The following is a 26323-nucleotide window of genomic DNA, read 5'->3' on the forward strand; positions in this document are numbered from 1 at the left end:
AAAAAGGTGGTGTTGAACCAAGAAATTACATCACAAAACTTCTTTTTTAATATCTTTATTTCCAAAAAGCCTTCATTGCTGTACAAAAACGCATACAACAAATGCGGCATAAACGCGTGTTTTTGCCTCAGTGGTTTTCCTGCCGATAGATGCAGACATTTCTGCAAGCAAATACTCAACATGTACACACAGCCTAACAGGAAAATCTGCACTATAATATGGCGCTCCTTCCTTTCTGAGCTTTGCGCTGTGTCTGCAAAGTATTTTACGATTTACATGTAGGGTATTGTCTTAATCAGGAGAAATTTTTACAACAAACTGAGGTCCATTTTTTCTTTTAGCCCTTAGAAAAATTTAAAACTTGGCGCTAATCAACATATTATTGTTCAAAAATGTCATTATTCTTTCCTCACCACCCAATGACATAACATTTGTGTCAATATGATCACTGCAACCCTAACAAACTTTATGGTACAATTTCTCCTTTTAGCCTTGTGAAATAATAAAAAAAAAATTGGGGCAAAAATAACATTTTTATTGAAAAAATATTGTTTTTTGTTTTTTTCTCCCACAGCTCAACTTTATAAATTTGTGAAGCACCTGGGGGTTCAAGGTGCTTAGCACACATCTAGGTACATTCCTCGAGGGGTCTAGTTTCAAAAAAATGTCGCTTGTGGGGGGTTTCCACTGTTTAGTCACATCAGGGGCTCTCCAAATGTGACACGGCGTCCTCTTTCGATTCCAGACAATTTTGCATTCAAGCAATATTTTTTCCCCACATATGGGGTATCTGCCTGCTCAGGAGAAATTGCACAAGTATTGGGGATCCATTTTCTCTGCTAGCCTTGTGACGATAAAAAAAAAAAATGTGGGTCTAAAGTAGAATTTTTGTAAAAACAAAAAAAAAGTTGAATGTTCATTTTTTCCTTCCACATTGTTTAAGTTCCTGTGAAGCCCCTGAAGGGGTTAATAAATAGTGTTGATTGGATATAAGCACTTATCCTAATGGCGCTTACCGAATAGCTGCCTTGGGAACCCCGATACCCGGAGCGCTCCCGATAGTCAGCTGTGTGGCGCTGCATGTGTCATGGCTGTGTGACTGTCACAACAAACAGTATCCGGGTTCCTGAGGCAGCTATTCTGATAAGCACTTATCCAAAGCTATTCGATCAGCCTTATTAATAAACTTCTTGAATGTGGTTTTGAGAACCTTGAAGGGTGCAGTTTTTAAAAGTCTCTTCAAATTTAATATGGTCTTAAAAATAAATAAAACATTTGGAAAAATGAGAAATCGATGGTCAACTTTTAACCCTTCCAACTTCCTAACAAAAAAAAAAATGTTTAAAAAAGTGTGTGCTGATGTAAAGTACACATGTGAGAAATGTTATTTAACTTTTTTGTGTGACACAACTCTCTGGTTTAAGAGCATAAAAATTAAATTAAAAAAGGCTAAATTTAAAACATTTTTTGCAAAATTTATGATTTTTTTTACAAATAAATGCAACTCATATTGAATACATTTTGCCACTATAATGAAGTACAATATGTCACAAAATAAATTCTCTATATCAGTAGGATCCATTGAAGCGTTACAGAGTTGTTACCTCATAAAGTGACTGGTCAGAATTGTAAAGTTTGGCCTGGTCAGGAAGGTGAAAACCGGCTTGGGAGGTAAAAGGGTTGATATATCGCTCCTATGCATAGAAGGCATTTTGAAAAAAGCAGTAACATAGTTGCACATTAGCATCTGTATTTGGGTCACAATGTTTGGACTTTCCATAGTTTTCCTGAACCAAAATTAGGAACTTATGGTGATTTTAAACAAGGTCTCTCATAGTGTTTTTTTTTTTTGTAACTAAACCTGTGTATATTGCCAGTATCCATCTCCATTCTGCTTCTCTTCTCAGTGACGTCACTGCTCTTCAGACTAGCTGGCTCACTCTGTGCTCTGCATGGGAGTCAGAAATCTCTTTTCACAATGTAAGTGTATGGCGCCCCGTTCTGACGCTCCATAGACTTGCATTGTAAAAGCCACTTTCAGATCATGGAGACCGCAGCTTGACCCAGAGACTCAGAGGAGCAGTGATGTCACTGAGAAGAGGAGCAGAATGGAGATGGATACTGGCAATATACACAGGGGTAGTTAAAAAAACAAAAAAACACTTTCGAGAGGACTTCTGCACTGCGTACACATATATATGGGGTTAGTTTAAAAAATAAAAAACCTTTATAGGTCGGGTTTTGTAGAACTACAGACAGGCTCAACCTTTGGGGCAAATTTGCAACTTTAAAAAATGGTTGTCCACCTTGGCCTAAAATAATAAAGACCTAAGCCCAAGGCTGGGGTAGCAACCACACACTCTCCGTACTGACCCTTATTCGCTCGTCTTCCAGTGCTGCCCTCGTCCCCACATGTTCTCCATCTTTTACTGACAGATGGGCAGAAAATGACATTGTGGGCAACATGTTGGCCTGCATTAAGGGGTCATTTTCACTTTTTTTTTTTTTTAAGCTTATGGGAAATGTGACATATGAACAGATGTAAGGAGTGCTACCTAGACAATATAGAAACTATTACCACCACAAATCCGCATCTTCTGACAAGCTGTTACAATTTCATCTACTTCTTAAAGGGAACCTGTCACCCCGTTTTTTGAGATTGAGCTATAAATACTGTTAAATAGGGCCTGCGCTGTGTGTTCCTATAGTGTATGTAGTGTACCCCGATTCCCCACCTATGCTGAGAAATAACTTACCAAAGTCGCCGTTTTCGCCTGTCAATCAGGCTGGTCAGGTCGGGAGGGCGTGGTGACATCGCTGGTTCTTCCTCAGCTTTACGTTGGTGGCGTAGTGGTGAACAAGCAGCGCGCGATCTGCGCTGTCATCTCTTTCGTCGGTGGGGGCGGCCATCTTCCTGGGGCCGCGCGTGCGCAGATCGAGTGCGCTGCTGCACGGGGCTTCAGGAAAATGGCCGCGGGATGCCGCGCGTGCGCATTAGAGATCGCGGCGGCCATTTTCCCAAAGCCGAGTTTGCATCTTGGCTTTGGGAAAATGGCCGCCGCGATCTCTAATGCGCACGCGCGGCATCCCGCGGCCATTTTCCTGAAGCCCCGTGCAGCAGAGCACTCGATCTGCGCACGCGCGGCCCCAGGAAGATGGCCGCCCCCACCGACGAAAGAGATGACAGCGCAGATCGCGCGCTGCTTGTTCACCACTACGCCACTAACGTAAAGCTGAGGAAGAACCAGCGATGTCACCACGCCCTCCCGACCTGACCAGCCTGATTGACAGGCGAAAACGGCGACTTTGGTAAGTTATTTCTCAGCATAGGTGGGGAATCGGGGTACACTACATACACTGTAGGAACACACAGTGCAGGCCCTATTTAACAGTATTTATAGCTCAATCTCAAAAAACGGGGTGACAGGTTCCCTTTAATTATTCTGTTCATTGAAAAGCGGTGATGTCTCTGCCCGCAGGAGTGACGAGAATTAATTCTGCTTCCTTGTAAATGTACAGGGATAATGTGAACAAAGCCAATTCGGGGTAATTTGTCGCGCAGCTTCTGTGTTTGTCTTCTTCTGGCTTTGGATACCGCTGCTTCATCCTTGACATATTTTTAGCCATGTTTTCTGTGCAATTAAGGCTGAGAGGTGATATTTTTTGTGAACTAGAGATGCACCTTCTATGTGGTGTCTAATTAACTCTTCTTATGCCAGTTTTTATTATTGACAGATATAAGTTTTACATCCGAGATTATCTACTGTCTGTATGTGGAGGAAAAATGTTATATGCTGAAATCTGAGCTTTCCATCTTAATTGAGCTATAAAAGGGGGGAGGGGCAGTTTTTTGGCTACCTACAGGAGTGGATATCAAAGAAGTATTGGTCTTTTATTAAATGCTTTTCCCTTTTTTATATTCATGCTAAATATTTGATCTAAAAAACTATGTGATTCCAGCTTTAAATGTTTTCCTCCATATGTATTAGATGTGTAAGGCTAGGTTCACATTAGCGTTTGAGTCCGCAGCGTATCATGCGCAAACGCATACAAAAACGCATGCAAACGAATTCATAAGCAGCATTTTTTATCCGCATCGTCTTACGCATGACGGAAAAAAAACGCTGCGTGTGCATGCGTTTTTGCCTGCGTTTGCGTTGTTTATGCGCATATCTCCAGGTGGTCGTGTCTTAAGGGACGTGTCTCAATCGCTTCCTGGACATGTGCAGTCCGAAGTACACAAGCGCATCGAACGCATGCCTGCGCAAGGACATGCGTACGCATGCGTTCCCGTAGACAGTAATGTGGTTTTTTTACGCACTCACCCGCATGCCTGCGCATATTTGATGGGTTTTTGACTCCTCCAAAGATGCAACATGCTGCATTTGCCGGACCCTGCCGCACACCGAGAAACAACGCATGCGTACGCAGACGCATGCAAACGCACGTCCCTGTGTACGCCATGTTAAAGATAGGTACGCATGACGAATGCAGATCTGTGCAGATGATACGCAGGGTGCACAGACGCAAATGTGAAACCAGCCTTAGACTTCCTAATAATTGTAGATCTTAGTAACGTGCAAGTTGCTGAGCAGTTTGGAAATTGAAAGGGGTTATTCCCACGATAGTATGTTATCCCCTTTTATGGGTCCCAGAAAACCCTAGTAAAGGGACTCGGCCCAGAATTACTGTTCAAATCAAATACAGGTGCTCGGTGCTTCACAGCGCGGCCAAAGATTTAATTGCACCTTCCCATCTGCTTGTCTTCCATGTACCCCTGCCCTTCTCTGGCTGTATATAACCAGAGCTGTCAATCCAATAAGAGGTGGTGCTAGAGAGGAAACAAGTAGCTGGGAAGGTTCACTTAGGGTGTGTGAAGACAGTCAGTAATTAGCAGCACTTTGGACTCTGCACATGTCTGCTTTATCCAAAGCGCTGCTGGCTATTGAACGCAGATGAATCTGCGTGTGTTCACTGCACAGTGTGGATTCACCGTGTCCAATACATTGTACGGGTGAAATTTCTCTTGCAAAGACTGAGCGTCTCTACAACATAAATAGACATGCTGCTGTCTAGAAAGACACACCGCATGTCCGTCTCCGCGGGTAAGTCACTGGCGTCTGTGCACGCATAGTGGGCATGGGATTTCTTGAACTCCCATCGACTGTGCTGTAACATGAAACATCTGGATGCTGCGAAAGTATGCAGCGTCCAACCCGCAGCATTTACTGACCATGTTGCATCTACCCTTAAAGAGACTCTGTCAACACAGAATGACTGTTCAAAGGTCAGGTACTCGGCGCTTCATAGCGGCGCCAATCATTTCTATACACCTCACCATCTGCTTGGTTTCTACCTATCTTCACAACCCTCTTTTTTATTGACAGTTCTGAATTATAGGGGCAGAAAGGGGTGGAGATTAGTGATTTTGCGCACATTCTCGAATAAGGTGTTATCCCAGCATGCTCGGGTGCTAATCAAGTGTCTTTGGTGTGCTCAAATAATATGTTCGAGTCCCCGCAGCTGCATGTCTCAAGGTTGTTTGACAGCTGCAACACGTGCAGGGAATGCCTAATAAACAGGCGAGAGAAATGCAGCCGGGGGGCCTCAAATATAATATTCGAACACGCGGAAGTCACTTGGTTAGCACACGAGCATGCTCGGATAACACCTTATTCTAGCACGTGCGCTCATCACTAGTGGAGATAGATGGGAAAAAAAAAGTTGATGGGTAGGTGCACTAAGGGAAAACAAGCACGTGGGAAGGTGTGTATAAATGATTGGCCCCGCCATGAAGCATCCAGCAGCGGCAACTAGTTTGAACAGTCATTCTGTGCTGACAGCCCCTTTAAGTTGACATCTGCCGATATCAGTGTCTGCGACACCTAAACGATCCTTGATGACACACTGTTCCTATGGAAATGAAGAAAAGAGACATTAGAGAAACTTGGGAAGTTGATAAATGAGGCCAAGAAAGGCCTGTAGGAACTGTATCCACCTACCATTCCTTCATATGTAGAGATGGGCCCACACCCTTCTTGTGGACTCTGATAATCTTTTCCGATTATACAAGTTTCACAAATCTGTAGATTGGTACATCGTAATGATCCATTATCAGTATTGTTCAGAGTATGACTATTACCATAGCAACAGGAATCTTCAGAGGATTCACGAGATGTCGGCGTGTGCGCGTGAAGATGTATGAGTGCGATGTATTGTTGGGGTTTTCACATTTGCTTGAAGATGATGGTTTTCTTAGATTTTTTTTGTTATTTCACAATGTTGTGAATTGTATTCAATTTTAGCAGTTCATTAATTAGCCTTTATATATGTTTGTATGGTCCATGGGCCTGTTCGCAGAATTTAGTCTCTCATCAGTCGCTGCATGCAATCTAAATTCCCCCTCTGATACATGCTTGGGGTGTAGTAGGAAACTGAAATAATAGGAAACCTAGAGCAGGGTGGCTCAGTGGTTAGCACTGTTGCTTTGTAGTGTTGAGTTAAAATCCCACCAAGCACAACATCTGCCAGGAGTTTGTATGTTCACGTGGGTTTCCTCCGGGTACTCCGGTTTCCTCCCACACACCAAAGACCTAGTGATAGGGAATTTAGATTGTGAGAAAATGGAAAAACTGAGGGATATTAGGGATATTCTAAATGTGCACATGGTATTGTGATATTGTGATTTTTTTCTAGCTGTGTAAAAATCTTTCTTTTTTAGGAATCCTTTATCTTTTTTTATTTGCCATACAGCACATCTATAGAAACCAGTGGACAAAGCTTTCTCTGTGCAGTTGGCCTACTGCGTGCGGCCCCCGTTTTGTCCGTCATACCCTCTGTGATTTGTCTGTGAAATGAATCCGTTGCTCTGGATTGTCCTGTTAATAATTAGCCTGATTCGGTTGCAGCCCTGCATGGTTGGACACTGCAAATAACAGTATATAGCAGAAGCAGATTTATAAGATTACCTCTGAAACTTATTGTTATGCCAAGCTCAATTGATTAAAATGTACTTTGTGGGGCAACTCCTTTTTAGTTCTAGTTGGTGTTAATCAGTTTTCTCTGTGGGCGTGTACTTCTTCCTCATGTATGACATTGTCCAGTCATAAGCAGGCAGCAACACTCAGGAGAAAAAGAACACGCCCCCACAATATCTTAGAGCAGGTTTCTCAGTGTGTGAGATGTAATAACACTTATGTCTGTTGTAATCTCTACACAGCGAGAACAGAGCTGTCATTACAGCTCACACAGAAGCAGTCTGTTCTGGGCTATGATATATAGTGATAGGCTGCTCTGATCTCACAGTAGGGTAATTAGAAGTTGAGCACAAAGATATTGGTACATCTCTTAACAAGCAGTGTGTGTGGGAGGGGGAGTACAACAGAGGTGAGGGTGCTAGGAGAGAAAGAAGCTGATAGAAGGGTTTTTAATGTGACAGCTAAACTAAGTTGTACTGCCATTCTCCCACAGGGATCTTATCTGGAAGTTCCTGTGCTCTACTCCCAGCACTTTTTAATGACTAAATAGATCTCATAGACCTGATGAGGGGGCTGGCTTTTATTTGAGAATCCATGTTGGGATGGCTGTATAATCCTTTATAAAAATGTAACTCCTAGCCTGATTGACAGCTCCTCATTGTCTCTCCTGCTGCTGAGATCTCACACTGCTCAGTACAAACTGCACCTGTCAGGCTGGGTGGGTGGAAGCTGAATAGACTTTCACCCTGATTCATCAAAACAATTTCACAAGAATTCTGGCGTAAATTGCTTTGAAATGACAAAATTTTTTTATTTTAACTCATCTAATTCAAGATGCTTTGTTGCCTTTCCTACGTCAGAAAGGAAACATCGGGTTTTGAGACTCATGCACTCTTTCATTCTATAGTTGGACTCATAAAGCGCTCATTACTTAGTATGAGCATTACAACAGCAATTCTGATATGGATTTTCAGAGTAAATATATCAGCCTCATCAGCTGTAATAAATCTATTGTATAAATTATATTGTATTCTGCTTGTATTGTGAGATATGGTGAGCACGCCAATGTTTGGGTAGATAGTAAAAGTGAGCAACTGGCAGAACTTGAAAAGTGTTAGGATTTGCTGCCATCTGCTGGTTGAGTTTAGGTTGTACACTTTATATTTTGGGATCAAATCAATATTCACAGAGGAAATAACTAGTGGCTGCAGGTTTAGCTAAAGTCCTGCTAAAGCAAAATTTAGCGAATAGCACTTTAGGATATAAAACATAAAAAAAAATCTTTCAGATAAGTGAAGAAGAGCTTATATATAACATACTCTAAAGAGTTATAACTATTTAGCATATAGTATGAAAGAACAAAAGCCTGATTAGCAATGCAGGGAAACTTATTTTCTTGGCTTATATAAAAAGCTGCCAATATTATTCACACTCCTTTATGAAAGAAGTCTAGACAAGAACAATAGCATACATGGACATTACGTGTTGGGGATGATTGGAAATGAATTGCATCATGTGTATTGGCATGAAGAATCTGCGTCCTCTTATCTAACCCTCACATGTCATCCTCTGGGAGGAAGATCTCGGTCTTCCTGTGTATTAAAGGGAACTTGTCCGGTTATTCCTGATCCCCAAGCTGCGGGCTCATGACTCACAGCCTCCCTGCATGACTGTAGCCTGGTATTTTATTCCTTGAAACATGAGCATATACTTTACTCCCGAGGGTGGTTTGGACGTTAATGACCAGGCCAATTTTTACAATTCTGACCACTGTCACTTTATGAGGTTATACCTCTGGAATGCTTCAACGGATCGCGGTGATACCGAGACTGTTGTCTGTTGACATATTGTTCTTCATGATAGTGCTAACATTTCTTCGGTATGACTTGCGTTTATTTGTGAAAAAATAAACGGAAATTTTGCGAAAATTTTGAATTGTTTGCTATATTCCAACTTTTCATGCCCTTAACCCCTTTACCCCCAAGGGTGGTTTGCACGTCAATGACCAGGCCAATTTTTACAATTCTGACCACTGTCCCTTTATGAGGTTATAACTCTGGAACGCTTCAACGGATCCTAGTGATTCTGACATTGTTTTCTCGTGACATATTGTACTTCATGATAGTGGTAAAATTTCTTTGATAGTACCTGCGTTTATTTGTGAAAAAAACGGAAATTTGGCGAAAATTTAATTTTCAAACTTTGAATTTTTATGCAATTAAATCACAGAGATATGTCACACAAAATACTTAATAAGTAACATTTCCCACATGTCTACTTTACATCAGCATAATTTTGGAACCAAAATTTTATTTTGTTAGGGAGTTATAAGGGTTAAAAGTTGACCAGCAATTTCTCATTTTTACAACACCATTTTTTTTCAGGGACCACATCTCATTTGAAGTCATTTTGAGGGGTCTATATGATAGAAAATACCCAAGTGTGACACCATTCTAAAAACTGCACCCCTCAAGGTGCTCAAAACCACATTCAAGAAGTTTATTAACCCTTCAGGTGTTTCATAGGAATTTTTGGAATGTTTAAATAAAAATGAACATTTAACTTTTTTTCACAAACAATTTACTTCAGCTCCAATTTGTTTTATTTTACCAAGGGTAACAGGAGAAAATGGACCCCAAAAGTTTTTGTACAATTTGTCCTGAGTACGCCGATACCCCATATGTGGGGGTAAACCACTGTTTGGGTGCATGACAGAGCTTGGAAGCGAAGGAGCGCCGTTTGACTTTTCAATGCAAAATTGACAGGAATTGAGATGGGACACCATGTTGCGTTTGGAGAGCCACTGATGTGCCTAAACATTGAAACCCCCCACAAGTGACACCATTTTGGAAAGTAGACCCCCTAAGGAACTTATCTAGAGGTGTGGTGAGCACTTTGACCCACCAAGTGCTTCACAGAAGTTTATAATGCAGAACCGTAAAAATAAAAAATCATATTTTTTCACAAAAATTATATTTTTACCCCCAATTTTTTATTTTTCCAAGGGTAAGAGAAGAAATTGGACCTCAAAAGTTGTACAATTTGTCCTGAGTACGCTGATACCCCATATGTGGGGGGAACCACCGTTTGGGCGCATGGGAGGGCTCGGAAGGGAAGGAGCGCCATTTGGAATGCAGACTTAGATTGAATGGTCTGCAGGCGTCACATTGCGTTTGCAGAGCCCCTAATGTACCTAAACAGTAGAAACCCCCCACAAGTGACCCCATATTGGAAACTAGACCCCCCCCACAAACTCATCTAGATGTGTTGTGAGAACTTTGAACCCCCAAGTGTTTCACTACAGTTTATAACGCAGAGCCGTGAAAATAAAAAATCTTTTTGTTTTCCCACAAAAATTATTTTTTAGCCCCCAGTTTTGTATTTTCCCAAGGGTAACAGGAGAAATTGGACCCCAAAAGTTGTTGTCCTATTTGTCCTGAGTACGCTGATACCCCATATGTTGGGGTAAACCCCTGTTTGAGCACACGGGAGAGCTCGAAAGGGAAGGAGCACTGTTTTACATTTTCAACGCATTGAGATCGGACGCCATGTTGTGTTTGGAGAGCCCCTGATGTGCCTAAACAGTGGAAACCCCCCAATTATAACTGAAACCCTAATCCAAACACACCCCTAACCCTAATTCCAACAGTAACCCTAACCACACCTCTAACCCTGACACACCCCTAACCCTAATCCCAACCCTATTCCCAACTGTAAATGTAATCTAAACCCTAACCCTAACTGTAGCCCCAACCCTAACTGTAGCCCCAACCCTAGCCCTAACCCTAGCCCTAACCCTAGCCCTAATGGGAAAATGGAAATAAATCCATTTTTTTATTTTTCCCTAACTAAGGGGGTGATGAAGGGGGGTTTGATTTACTTTTATAGCGAGTTTTTTAGCGGATTTTTATGACTGGCAGCCGTCACACACTGAAAGACGCTTTTTATTGCAAAAAATATTTTTTGCGTTACCACATTTTGAGAGCTATAATTTTTCCATATTTTTGGTCCACAGAGTCATGTGAGGTCTTGTTTTTTGCGGGACGAGTTGACGTTTTTATTGGTAACATTTTCGGGCACGTGACATTTTTTGATCGCTTTTTTATTCCGATTTTTGTGAGGAAGAATGACCAAAAACCAGCTATTCATGAATTTCTTTTGGGGGAGGCGTTTATACCGTTCTGCGTTTGGTAAAATTGATAAAGCAGTTTTATTCTTCGGGTCAGTACGATTACATCGACACCTCATTTATATCATTTTTTTATGTTTTGGCGCTTTTATACGATAAAAACTTTTACAGAAAAAATAATTATTTTTGCATCGCTTTATTCTCAGGACTATAACTTTTTATTTTTTTGCTGATGATGCTGTATGGCGGTTCATTTTTTGCGGGACAAGATGACGTTTTCAGCGGTACCATGGTTATTTATATCTGTCTTTTTGATCGCGTGTTATTCCACTTTTTGTTCGGCGGTATGATAGTAAAGCGTTGTTTTTTGCCTCTTTTTTTTTTTTTTTTTTCTTACGGTGTTTACTGAAGGGGTTAACTAGTGGGCCAGTTTTATAGGTCGGGTCGTTACGGACGCGGCGATACTAAATATGTGCACTTTTATTGGTTTTTTTTTTTTTTAGATGAAGAAATGTATTTATGGGAATAATATTTTTTTTTTTTTTCATTATTTAGGAAAAAAATTTTGAATTTTTTTTTACACATTTGGAATTTTTTTTTTTACTTTTTTACTTTGTCCCATAGGGGGACATCACAGATCAGTGATCTGACAGATGCACAGCACTCTGTCAGATCACTGATCTGACATGCAGCACTGCAGGCTTCACAGTGCCTGCTCTGAGCAGGCTCTGTGAAGCCACCTCCCTCCCTGCAGGACCCGGATGCCGCGGCCATCTTGGATCCGGGCCTGGAGCAGGGAGGGAAGGAGGTAAGACCCTCGCAGCAACGCGATCACATCGTGTTGCTGCGGGGGGCTCAGGGAAGCCCGCAGGGAGACCCCTCCCTGCGCGGTGCTTCCCTGCACCGCCGGCACATCGCGATCATCTTTGATCGCGGTGTGCCGGGGGTTAATGTGCCGGGGGCGGTCCGTGACCGCTCCTGGCACATAGTGCCGGATGTCAGCTGCGATAAGCAGCTGACACCCGGCCGCGATCGGCGGCGCTCCCCCCGTGAGCGCTGCCGATCGCTATGACGTACTATCCCGTCCAGGGTCAGATATCCCCAGGGCACCTCAACGGGATAGTACGTCTAAGGTCACAGAGGGGTTAAATCAGAGAGATGTCATGCAAAATAGTAAATAAATGACATTTCCCATATGTCTACTTTACATCAGCACACTTTTGGAACCAATTTTTTTTTTCATTAGGAAGTTATAAGGGTTAAAATTTGACCAGCGATTTTTCATTTTTCCAGCAAAATTGACAACACCATTTTTTATAGGGACCACATCACACTTGAAGTCATTTTGAGGGGTCTGTATGATGGCAGACTCTCAAAAGTGACACCATTCTAAAAACTGCACCCCTCAAAGTGCTCAAAACCACAATCAAGAAGTTTATTAACCCTTTAGGTGCTTCAGATGAATTTAAAAAAAAAAAAAAAAATCAATAAACGGTTAACTTAAAATAAAGTGTGACTTCACATCCAATATTTTTTTATTTTGACAAGGGTAACAGGGAAAACTGGACCCAAAATTTGTTGTGTAATTTTTCCTGAACATGCCGATACCCCATATGAGGGAGAAAACTACTGTTTAGGTGCATGGCAGAGCTCAGAAGAGAAGGAGCGCGCCATTTAAATTTTTGAATGCAACATTTACTGGAACAATTGACGGATGCTGTGTCGCGTTTGGAGAGCCTAAACCGTGAAAATCCCACACAAGTGACACCATTTTGGAAACTAGACCCCTCAAGGAACTGATCTAGATGTGTGGAGAGCACACTGAACTCTCAGGTACTTCACAGAAGTTTATAACGTTGAGCCGTAAAAATAAAAAATCAAATTAGGGCTCGGAAGGGAAGGAGCGTCATTTGACTTTTTGAATGTATAATTTCCTGGAATCATTAGTGGACGTCCTATCTCATTTGGAGAGCCTCTGATGTGCCTAAACAGTGGAGACCACCCACAAATGACCCCATTTTGGAAACTAGGCCTTTCAAGGAATGTATTTAGATATTTGGTGAGCACCTTGACCCCCAGGTCCTTCACAGAAGTTTATAACGTTGAGCCATGAAAATAATAAAATCACATTTTCCTCACAAAAATGACATTTTAGCCCCACATTTTGCATTTTCATAAGGGTAACAGGAGAAATGGCACCATACAATTTGTAGTGTAATTTCTCCTGAGTACGCCGATACCCCATATGTGGAGTAATAATACTTTTGAGGTACAGTGCAAAGCTCAGAAGGAAAGAGGCCACATATTGGGAGTTCAGGCTTTGCTGGAATGGTTTGAGGGTGCCATGTCAGATTGGCAGAGCCCCTGAGGTGCCAGAACAACAGAAATCCCCTATATGTGAACTCATTTTACAAACCACACTCCCCAATAAATTCATCTAGGGGTGCAGTGAACACATGTGCCTCACAGAATTTTATACCACTGAGCGGTGAAGAAAGAATAAATTACATTTTTACCACTAAAATGTTTTTAGCCCCATGTTTTTAACTTTTCTAAGGGCTAATAACAATTTTTTTTTTTACAACAAATTGAGGTCCATTTTTTTCTGAGTGCGCCAATACCCTATATTTAATCGGGAAATATTTTTGAGGCGTAGTGCAAAGCTCAGAAGGCAAGGAGCGCCAGATTTTCCTGTTATGGTTTGCAGGTGCCATGACCCACTGGGAGAGCCCATGAGGTGCCAGAACAGCAGAGCTCCCCATAAGTGACCCCATTTTACACACTAAACCTCTCAATGAATTCATCTAGGGGTGCAGTGATCATATTGACACCACGGGTGTGTCACAGAATTTTATACTATTGGGCAGTGAAGAAAAACTAACTGCATTTTTACCACCAAAATTTTGTTTTTGCCCCAGATTTTACATTTTCACACAAGAAATGGGTACAAATGGCACAAAAATTTGTTCCCCAATTTCTGCTGAATGTGGCAATACCCCATTTGTGGCTGTACAGTACTGCTTAGCCATATGGAGAGACTCGGGAGGAATGGAGTGATATTTGCTTCCTGGAGCACAGATTTTCCTAGAACAGTTTGTGGACTCCGTATACAGAGCCACTGTTCTAGAAGAGCAGAATCCCCCCCAAGTGACCCCATTTTGGAAACTATACCCCTTGGGGAATTAATCTACAGGTGTAGTGACTCTATGGGTATTTTCCAGAAACAAGCCACAATGAATGTTGCCGAGTGAAAATTGCAAACTGCCATTGTAGTGACCAGCACACTGTAGTGACCAGCAAAATATGCCCAGCCTGTGCTTCCGGAAACATGCATCCGTAAGTTAGGCAGGCTCTCATAATTTCAGAAATGCCAAACGTGGGTGCTAAATGTGGTTTAGGCACACGGGGGCTCAGAAGGGAGGGAGGCATTTGGATTTAAGAGCGCAGAATTTTCTGAATTTCTTTTGGCGGGTGAGGAACCATTTAGCTTTTCCAGATACTTTGTACTACCAGTAACGTGGAAGCCTCGTATATTTCCGTTAACAGATGACGGACCTGAGTGGGGACTTGCTTTTTTTATGGATTGAGTGGAACCTTTTATTGGGAACATTTTACATAACGTTTGGGATCACATTTATCTGGCGTTCTATGCTGACCACTTACTCACTCAGGTCCGTCATGTATTAACAGACATATAGGGGGCTTCCACGTTATTGGTGGCATCAAAGCTCTGGAAAAGTGAAATGGCTCCTTGCCAGAAAAGAAATTCAGCAAAATCTGCGCTACCAAATCCAAATGCCACCTCCCTTATGAAACCAGAAAAACCTGACGTCTGAATGAGGCTCTCTTTACACATTTTAGACACTGAGAAAAGAGGTGCAGACAAACACGGCACACATGTTAGTATTCAGCTGACTATATCCTTGCCGAGGTATTTACATGGAACTCGTAAATGGGGTTCAATACACCTACATACATTATACTATGCAAAATTGTGTACAAAAAGATCCATAGTAAGCTTTATAAAATGTTATATATTGTGTAATAGCCGATTAGAGGTCTATTGAAATCTGTTTTGTGGAAGGAGTGAGAGAAGGGCATAGGCAGGCACAGCTGAAGTCTGTTCTGTACAGGGGCATAGCACAGTTGCTGCTTTTGCTTTTAGTAAGTTTTTATCTTCTTAGGCTAGGTTCACGTTGCGTTAATGGGTTAACGCTAGCGGACTCCGTTACATGGCGAAATTGTAGCAATTAACGCCATGCAACTGATCCGTTAGCACACCCATTGACGGCAATGTGCTAACGGATCTCTAGTGCATGCCATATTCGGCACGCGCTAGCAATGTCCCGTTAGTTTCGGACGGACCACGGACGCTGCTTGCAGCGTCCGAGGTCCGTTCTTCGCTAGCGCAGATCGGGTATCTGCGCTAGCGGGATCGGCAAATGCGATCCCTTTTGGGACATTGCGTTAGCGCAGTCCGTAGCGCTATGCGCTAAACGGACTGCCCTAACGCAATGTGAACCTAGCCTTAGAGATGGATTCACTGCTAAACTTCTCTCTCCTGCTGTCTAATGTGCTCGATGTCGCTGCTACTTCTTAACATGTGCCACACCGTATACAGAGAAAGAAAGATTAGACCAACTGAAACTTGGAGATGGTCATTGCCGAGAGAAAACTGGTGTCAAAATGGAGAATGTGAATCATATAATAACCTACATGGTGAGCTGCAGCATGTGCTACATGTTCACAGATCGACCAGAAGAAGAATCCAATTTCACCTGTCAGAAGTGTAGACTAGTGGCCCTTTTAGAAGAAAAGGTGCGGGGTCTGGAAGAAAGAATAGCAACTTTGAAACTCATCAAAGAGAATGAAGACTTTCTAGACAGAACAGAAGCATCTCTACTGGTCACAGAAGGTGCAAAAAGTGTCAGAGAACCTCCAAAAGCAGATGAGTGGAAGCATGTGACCAAAAGAAGCAAGAAGACCATGGAGAAATCACCAACCACACAACTGAAGAACCGATATCAAATCTTTGTAGAGGATGAAGATGGCACACCTAAGAATGAAGCAATACCAGCAAGCAAAAAAGAAAAGGGCACACAGCAACAAGTGACAGCAAAAAGTACAGCCAAGAAGCAACGAAGAGTGGTGGTGGTGGGAGACTCACTACTGAGAGGCACCGAAGCAGCCATCTGCAGACCGGACATAACTGCAAGAGAAGTATGCTGCCTTCCAGGTGCGATGATCAAGGATGTGACCGATAGGATACCAAAGCTCTTCAGCTCCAAGGACGTCCACCCATTTCTTCTGATACATGTTGGCACCAATGACACGGCAAGGAAGGACCTACCGACAATCTGCAAGGACTTTGAAGAGTTGGGGAAGAAAGTAAAGGAACTGGATGCACAGGTAGTTTTTTCTTCTATCCCTCCAGTAGACGGGCATGGCACCAGGAGATGGAACAGGATCCTTGATGCAAACAACTGGCTAAGACGATGGTGCAGACAACAAGGATTTGGATTCCTGGACCACGGTGTGAATTACTGGTATGATGGACTCCTCGCCAGAGACGGACTACACCTCAACAAACCTGGGAAACACACATTCGCCAGAAGACTCGCTACACTCATCAGGAGGGCGTTAAACTAGAAGAAGAGGGGACGGGAAGAAAAACATTAGACTCGAACAAAGATGACCCAGGAAAACATACTCAGAAGGGAGGTAAGAACATTTCTAAAACAATCCACAGTGAGGAGATTGGAACAAAACAAAATCCTCTAAACTGCATGCTCGCAAACGCCAGAAGCCTGACAAACAAGATGGAAGAACTAGAAGCAGAAATATCTACAGGTAACTTTGACATAGTGGGAATAACCGAGACATGGTTAGATGAAAGCTATGACTGGGCAGTTAACTTACAGGGTTACAGTCTGTTTAGAAAGGATCGTAAAAATCGGAGAGGAGGAGGGGTTTGTCTCTATGTAAAGTCTTGTCTAAAGTCCACTTTAAGGGAGGATATTAGCGAAGGGAATGAGGATGTCGAGTCCATATGGGTTGAAATTCATGGAGGGAAAAATGGTAACAAAATTCTCATTGGGGTCTGTTACAAACCCCCAAATATAACAGAAAGCATGGAAAGTCTACTTGTAAAGCAGATAGATGAAGCTGCAACCCATAATGAGGTCCTGGTTATGGGGGACTTTAACTACCCGGATATTAACTGGGAAACAGAAACCTGTGAAACCCATAAAGGCAACAGGTTTCTGCTAATAACCAAGAAAAATTATCTTTCACAATTGGTGCAGAATCCAACCAGAGGAGCAGCACTTTTAGACCTAATACTATCTAATAGACCTGACAGAATAACAAATCTGCAGGTGGTTGGGCATTTAGGAAATAGCGACCACAATATTGTGCAGTTTCACCTGTCTTTCACTAGGGGGACTTGTCAGGGAGTCACAAAAACATTGAACTTTAGGAAGGCAAAGTTTGAACAGCTTAGAGATGCCCTTAATCTGGTAGACTGGGACAATATCCTCAGAAATGAGAATACAGATAATAAATGGGAAATGTTTAAGAACATCCTAAATAGGCAGTGTAAGCGGTTTATACCTTGTGGGAATAAAAGGACTAGAAATAGGAAAAACCCAATGTGGCTAAACAAAGAAGTAAGACAGGCAATTAACAGTAAAAAGAAAGCATTTGCACTACTAAAGCAGGATGGCACCATTGAAGCTCTAAAAAACTATAGGGAGAAAAATACTTTATCTAAAAAACTAATTAAAGCTGCCAAAAAGGAAACAGAGAAGCACATTGCTAAGGAGAGTAAAACTAATCCCAAACTGTTCTTCAACTATATCAATAGTAAAAGAATAAAAACTGAAAATGTAGGCCCCTTAAAAAATAGTGAGGAAAGAATGGTTGTAGATGACGAGGAAAAAGCTAACATATTAAACACCTTCTTCTCCACGGTATTCACGGTGGAAAATGAAATGCTAGGTGAAATCCCAAGAAACAATGAAAACCCTATATTAAGGGTCACCAATCTAACCCAAGAAGAGGTGCGAAACCGGCTAAATAAGATTAAAATAGATAAATCTCCGGGTCCGGATGGCATACACCCACGAGTACTAAGAGAACTAAGTAATGTAATAGATAAACCATTATTTCTTATTTTTAGGGACTCTATAGCGACAGGGTCTGTTCCGCAGGATTGGCGTATAGCAAATGTGGTGCCAATATTCAAAAAGGGCTCTAAAAGTGAACCTGGAAATTATAGGCCAGTAAGTCTAACCTCTATTGTTGGTAAAATATTTGAAGGGTTTCTGAGGGATGTTATTCTGGATTATCTCAATGAGAATAACGGTTTAACTCCATATCAGCATGGGTTTATGAGAAATCGCTCCTGTCAAACCAATCTAATCAGTTTTTATGAAGAGGTAAGCTATAGGCTGGACCACGGTGAGTCATTGGACGTGGTATATCTCGATTTTTCCAAAGCGTTTGATACCGTGCCGCACAAGAGGTTGGTACACAAAATGAGAATGCTTGGTCTGGGGGAAAATGTGTGTAAATGGGTTAGTAACTGGCTTAGTGATAGAAAGCAGAGGGTGGTTATAAATGGTATAGTCTCTAACTGGGTCGCTGTGACCAGTGGGGTACCGCAGGGGTCAGTATTGGGACCTGTTCTCTTCAACATATTCATTAATGATCTGGTAGAAGGTTTACACAGTAAAATATCGATATTTGCAGATGATACAAAACTATGTAAAGCAGTTAATACAAGAGAAGATAGTATTCTGCTACAGATGGATCTGGATAAGTTGGAAACTTGGGCTGAAAGGTGGCAGATGAGGTTTAACAATGATAAATGTAAGGTTATACACATGGGAAGAGGGAATCAATATCACCATTACACACTGAACGGGAAACCACTGGGTAAATCTGACAGGGAGAAGGACTTGGGGATCCTAGTTAATGATAAACTTACCTGGAGCAGCCAGTGCCAGGCAGCAGCTGCCAAGGCAAACAGGATCATGGGGTGCATTAAAAGAGGTCTGGATACACATGATGAGAGCATTATACTGCCTCTGTACAAATCCCTAGTTAGACCGCACATGGAGTACTGTGTCCAGTTTTGGGCACCGGTGCTCAGGAAGGATATAATGGAACTAGAGAGAGTACAAAGGAGGGCAACAAAATTAATAAAGGGGATGGGAGAACTACAATACCCAGATAGATTAGCGAAATTAGGATTATTTAGTCTAGAAAAAAGACGACTGAGGGGCGATCTAATAACCATGTATAAGTATATAAGGGGACAATACAAATATCTAGCTGAGGATCTGTTTATACCAAGGAAGGTGACGGGCACAAGGGGGCATTCTTTGCGTCTGGAGGAGAGAAGGTTTTTCCACCAACATAGAAGAGGATTCTTTACTGTTAGGGCAGTGAGAATCTGGAATTGCTTGCCTGAGGAGGTGGTGATGGCGAACTCAGTCGAGGGGTTCAAGAGAGGCCTGGATGTCTTCCTGGAGCAGAACAATATTGTATCATACAATTATTAGGTTCTGTAGAAGGACGTAGATCTGGGTATTTATTATGATGGAATATAGGCTGAACTGGATGGACAAATGTCCTTTTTCGGCCTTACTAACTATGTTACTATGTTACTATGTAACCAGAGGTGGTATTATTCCTCTTGTGCGTGCCTATATACACACGTGGTCAAAATTGTTGGTGCCCCTCGTTTAATGACAGAAAAGCCCACAATGGTCACAGAAATAATTTGAATCTGACAAAAGTAATAATAAAAAAAAAAAATATGAAAATGAGCAAATGAAAGTGATACCTTGCTTTTCAACCATGCTTCCACAGAATTAAAAAAAATAAATAAAATAAAAAAAAAACCTCATGAAATAAGCCTGGACAGAAATGATGGTACCCCTGAAAATAATGTGATAAAAGGGACATGTAAAATCAAGGTGTGCCCACTAACTAGCATCACAGATGTCTACAATCTTGGAATCAGTGAGTGGGCCTGTATATAGAACTACAGATACTCACTGTGCTGTTTGGTGACATGGTGTGTATCAACATGGACCAGAGGAAGTGAAGGAAAGAGTTGTCTCAGGAGATTAGAAAGAAAATTATAGACAAACATATTAAAGGTAAAAGCTATAAGACCATCTCCAAGCAGCTTGATGTTCCTGTGACTACAGTTGCACATATTATTCAGAAATGTAAGATCCATGGGACTGTAGCCAACCTCCCTGGACGAGGAAAATTTGTGACCAAAGAAGACGGATAATACGAATGGTAACAAAAGAGCCCAGAAAAACTTCTAAACAGATTAAAGGTGAACTTGAATCTCAAGGAACACCAGTGTCAGATCGCACCATCTGTTGTTGTATGAGCCAAAGTGGACTTCATGGGAGACGACCAAGGAGGACACCATTGTTGAAAAAAATCATAAAAAAGCCAGACTGAAATTTGCCAAACTACATGTTGACAAGCCACAAAGCTTCTGGAAGAATGTCCTATGGACAGATGAGACAAAAATGGAACATTTTGGCAAGGCACATCAGCTCTATGTTCACAGACAGAAATATGAAGCATATCGTGAAAAGAAAACTGTCCCTACTGTGAAACATGGAGGAGGCTCTGTTATGTTCTGCGGCTGCTTTGCTGCATCTGGCATAGGGTGTCTAGAATCTGTGCAGGGTATAATGAAATCTCCAGACTATCATGGGATTCTAGAGCGAAATGTGCTGCCCAGTGTCAGAAAGCTTGGTCTCAGTTGCAGATCATGGGTCTTGCAACAGGTTAATGACCCAAAACACACAGCTAAAATCACCCAAGAATGGCTAAGAGGAAAACATTGGACTATTCTGAAGTGGCCTTCTATGAGCCTTGACCTAAATTCTATTGAGCATCTTTGGAAAGAGCTGAAACATGTCGTCTGGAAAAGGCAACCTTCAAACACGAGACAACTGGAGCAGTTTGCTCTTGAGGAGTGGGCCAAAATACCTGTCGAGAGGTGCAGAAGTCTCATTGACAGTTACAGGAATCGTTTGATTGTAGTGATTGGCACAAAAGGTTGTGCAACAAAATATTACTGTAAGTTAAGGGTACCATCATTTCTGTCCAGGCCTATTTCATGAGTTTTATGTTTTTAAAAATTCTGTGGAAGCATGGTTGAAAAGCAATGTCTCACTTTCATTTGCTCATTTTCATAGATTTTTTATTTATTATTGCTTTTTTCAGATTCAAGTTATTTCTGTGACCATTGTGGGTTTTTCTGTCATTAAACGAGGGGTACCAACAATTTTGACCACGTGTGTATACGCACATGTGCTTTAAAACATTAGTATAGTGAGTTTATTTTTATTGCTGCACTAGAGTGGTGCTACTAAGCTAAGTTCCTTGCCCCATGTCCTATAGTTACCAGCCACGTCTTGTTCTGTTATCGATGCCACTTCGGTCATCTTCTGCAGGTTGTGACTCGCTGGAGTAATCTGGAAGTCACAACTCAATGTAAATCTATGAGAGCCAGAGTAAGGTTCTCATAGACTTACACTGCGATGTTGTGAATCGCACATCAGAGGACATAGAAATAGGGTCCCGGATTGTCTCTCAGTATCCCTAGGTCCTCCTGCTACTCCTCACGGCCGCTGGCGTCTTCTTCTGTTAAGAAAATGGCGGGCGCATGCGTAGTGCGCCTGCTAAGATCTGCAGGCCGGCACCCAGCAACAATAGGAAGATTTTTTCTATTGGTTCATTTGATCACTGTGATAGACCTTATCACAGTGATCAAAATAAAAAAAAAATGTAAATAACCCCCCTTATCACCCCTTTAGTTAGGGAAAAATAATAAGAAAATATTTTTCATTTTCCCGTTGGGGTTAGAGTTGGGCTAAAATGAGTTGGGTTAAAGTTAGGGTTAAGGTTGGGGCTAAATTAGGGTTTGGGTTGGGGCTAAAGTTAGGGTTTGGGTTGGGGTTAGGGTTGGATTGAGATTAGAGTTTGGGTTAGGGTTGAGATTAGGGTTAGTTTTGTGGTTAGGGTTGGGATTAGGGTTAGGGGTGTGTTGGAGTTAGGCTTGTGGTTAGGTTTATGGTTAGGGTTGGGATTAGGGTTGTGGTTAGGGATGGGTTGGGGTTGTGATTAGGGTTAGTGTTGGGATTAGGGTTAGGGGTGTGTTGGGTTAGGGTTGGATTTAGAATTGGGGGGTTTCCACTGTTTTGGTACATCAGGGGGTCTCCAAACGCAACATGGCGCCACCATTGATTCCAGCCAATTTTGCGTTAAAAAGTCAAACCGTGTTCCCTCTCTTCTGAGCTCTGCCATGCGCCCAAACAGTGGTTTACCCCCACATATGGGGCATCAGTGTACTCGGGACAAATTGGACAACTTTTGGGGTCCAATTTTCTCCTGTTATCCTTGGGAAAATAAAAAATTGGGGGCTAAAAAATAATTTTTGTGGGAAAAATTATTTTTTATTTTCCCTGCTCTGCGTTCAAAGTGCTCACCACACATCTCGATAAGCTCCTAGGAGGGGTCTAGTTTCCAAAATGAGGTCACTTGTTGGGAGTTTCCACTGTCTAGACACATCAAGGGCTCTCCAAACACAACATGACGCCCGCACACCATGCCATCCAAGTCTGCATTCCAAAATATCACTACTTCCCTTCCGAGCCTCGACGTGTACCCAAACAGTAGTTTTCTCCCACATATGGGTTACCAGCATACTCAGGACAAATTGGACAACAACTTTTGCGGTCCAATTTCTCCTGTTACCCTTGAGAAAAGAAAACTTTAGTGAAACACATGGGGGTTCAAAGATCACACAGCACATCTAGATAAGTTCTGTGGGGGGTCTAATTTCCAGAATTGGGTCAGTGGGGGTGGGTTTCTACTGTTTAGGCACATCAGGGGAAGTCTGCATTTCAAAACTGAGTTCCTCCCTTTCCGAGGTCTGCCATGCACCCAAACAGTGGTTTACCCCCACATATGGGGTATTGGCGTTCTCTGGACAAATTACACAACAACTTTGGTGGTCTAACTTCTCCTGTTACCCTTGTGAAAATATAAATTTGGGGGAGAAAAGATTTTTTTGTTGAAAAAATATAAATTTTTATTTTTACAGCTCTAAATTATAAACTGTGAAGCACTTGGGGGTTCAAAGTGCTCACCACACATTTAGATAAGTTCCTTAAGGGGTCTAGTGTCCTCTGGGGGGTTTCCACTGTTTAGGCACATCAGGGGCTCTCCAAAAGCTACATGGCGTCCAGCCAATTCTGCATTGAAAAAGTTAACCCCCACATATGGGGTATCAGCGTATTCAGGAGAAATTGCACAACAAATTTTGTGGTTCATATTCTCTTTTTACACTTGTGAAAATAAAAAAAAAAATTGGTTCTGAAGTAAAAGGTTTGTAAAAAAAAAGTTAAATGTTAATTTTTTTCCTTCCACATTGCTTCAGTTCCTGAGAAGCACGTAAAGGGTTAATAATCTTATTGAATGTGGTTTTCAGCACCATGAGGGGGGTGTAGGTTTTAGAATGGTGTCACTTTGGGGTATTTTCTGTCATGTACACCCCTCAAAGTGACTTTAAATGTGAGATGGTCCCTAAAAAAATGGTTTTGTAAATTTTGTTGTAAAAATGAGAAATCGCTGGATAACTTTTAACCCTTATAACTTCCTAACAAAAGAAAAAAATGTTTCCAAAATTGTGCTGATATAAAGTAGACGTGGGAAATGTTATTTATTAACTATTTTGTGTGACATATCTCTCTGATTTAAGAGCATAAAAGTTCAAAGTTTGAAAATTGCTAAATTTTAAAAATTTTCGCCATATTTCCGTTTTTTTCATAAATAAACGCAAGTAATATCGAATAAATTTGACCACGAACAATAAGTACAATATGTCATCACAAAACATTCTCGGAATCAATGGGATCCGTTGAAGCGTTCCAGAGTTATAACCTCATAAAGTGACAGTGGTCAGAATTGTAAAAATTGGCTTGGTCATTAAGCTGCAAATTGGCCCTGTCACTAAGGGGTTACATTCTGTCCACTTGGAAGGTGGCAGTTACATATATAAACTAGTGTAAAGTGACATTCGGAGCCAATTCCGAAGATCCCCTGTATATCTGTTAGTATTTACTCACTTGGATAGGACGCATTGTGAAATGTACAGCTGTGTAGCCTGTGTGGTCATTTCTATTCCCATTTGATACTTTTCAGCTTACATGTCTTTTTGTTTCTTCTTCAGAGTTACCTGAAAGATATATTGCGAGACATTTGCATTCACAATGTAAAAGGAACTCACAAGAACACTTGGGAGCTGAAGCCGGAGTACAGACATTACCAAGGAGAAGATAAAAGTGACTAATGCTGTGTTGTAAAAGATTGTGGTGCCGTGGACCTGAACACACATCACAACCTTTATTTTTCCATTTCTATGGATGATCAGCAGCTCGATGCAAAGACGAGAAGTGAATAGGAAACCCCATATTCCTGGGCGCACTCACTTTGTATACAGAAGACTGCTGTCTACAGTCCTTTGTGCGTTTGCTTCCTTTCAGATGTGTTTTATGTCTATTTTTCTAAAATCCGATTTTGGATGAGAACATTCCCCCCAGCAATAAAAATTTAGTTTTATTCTCAATTGTGTCATTTGTATCTTTTCCTTTATTAGTCTTTATAAGCATTCAAGACTTGAGGAAACCATTCCCGTTTCCATACTCATATCTATCTATCATATGCCGCCCCATCGGCCTGAGTGTACAGCACTACAGTAAGTTATATCTGGTATAATCTTGACTACATGATTATTCCTTGTGCTGTATCGCTTATTGTTGGACAGGTGTGCTAACAACATGGGACATCATACCTATTACAGTGAAGCACAGGACCCTACCCCTACCTCCACTTAGCAATCTGTGCACACCACTTTTCACTCCTCATACTCAACAATACCAATTTCTGTCCATACTTTTTTCTACCTTTTTATTTTATAAAGCAGAAGCTCGGTTCACTGCCATTTAATGAATAGAACCTTTACCATGGTACAAGATGTACAGTTTCAGCATCGTTTGCCTTTATTCAATGACTAAATCATGGAACTGTAAACGAATCATTGTCTTATGATATATTTTGATACCATTAATGCGATACTCACCAGACTCTGTACATCTCTTGGTGGCTTATTATGGTGATAACTTATACTTGATGTTTAAACTTCCTATTTTTCATGTATTCAAATGATAAACTTTGGATTATTTCTAATTTCTAGACTATCGTACCTTCATGAACAGAGATTGAACATCGCTGGAAGTGTAATCATATTCAGTGTTTTGGAGGGGTCTCTCACATACAGTATATGTCATAAAGTGCATTAAGCTGATTTTATTCTTTAACCTTCGACCGGCTGAGTAGGTACAATTGTAACTATTCCGTTTTAAAATTGCAATAACTTATTTTTTCGAAAAGCCGTAGAGGGCTGAAATTTCGTGACATCTCTGCAGTTTTGGTCCAGAATATATTGGCCAAATTTCAATAAAATATATATGAAGGTACAATTGTACCTCTGCAGCCTGTTAACGTTGTAAAATTATGCAGCCTGACGAAGGTTAACGTTCCAAATAATGCTCCCTGTTTAAGTTGTGCTCCTCCATATTTCTTAGAAAAGATCTGAGAACAAAGACTAGGAAAAAAAAAGAGCTATAGCAAAACAAAAACCTGCTAAATATAATTCAGATTTTGTGTAGAACCTAATTGTCACAAGACTCTCACATATGTGTTGCTATATCCCGCCAGGGGGCGGCAGAATGAGGCTGCCATGGAGACACTGTGGACCGCCACATTAGGCGGCCCGACTGAGCCCCCCTGCCGGTTGCGCCTGGGCACATGCTCCATCTGCCCACCTCCCAGATACGCCTCTGCCTGTGTGCAACCAAATATTAAGTTGAAGGTGCCAACAACTTTGTCCGGCCCATTTTTGGGGTTTAATGTGGAATTATGTCCAATTTGCTTTTTTCTCTCTGCTTTTTTATGTTATTCCAATACACACAAAGGAAATAAACCTGGGTATAACAAAAAAAAAAAAATAGTGTAATTGCAATAATTTTTTGGGAGAATTATTTCAATTTCTTGAACAATTTCAAGGGTGCCAACACTTTTGGCCATGACACTATAATAATCTAATAATAAC

General features: G+C 41.5%; 1 protein-coding gene across 1 annotated transcript in view; it reads left to right on the forward strand.

Moving 5' to 3' along the window:
- Positions 1-24778, forward strand: part of GTF2F2 (general transcription factor IIF subunit 2) — a 345191-nt gene extending 320413 nt beyond the window's left edge. The window contains exon 9 of the mRNA XM_069758261.1: positions 24383-24778. Coding sequence (XP_069614362.1) covers positions 24383-24502 — 120 coding nt within the window. The 3' untranslated portion in view covers positions 24503-24778. The remainder of the gene's footprint in view (positions 1-24382) is intronic.
- Positions 24779-26323: the final 1545 nt, after the last annotated feature.

The sequence above is a fragment of the Ranitomeya imitator genome, chromosome 3 (assembly GCF_032444005.1).
Source record: "Ranitomeya imitator isolate aRanImi1 chromosome 3, aRanImi1.pri, whole genome shotgun sequence".
NCBI classification, from domain to species: Eukaryota; Metazoa; Chordata; class Amphibia; order Anura; family Dendrobatidae; genus Ranitomeya; species Ranitomeya imitator.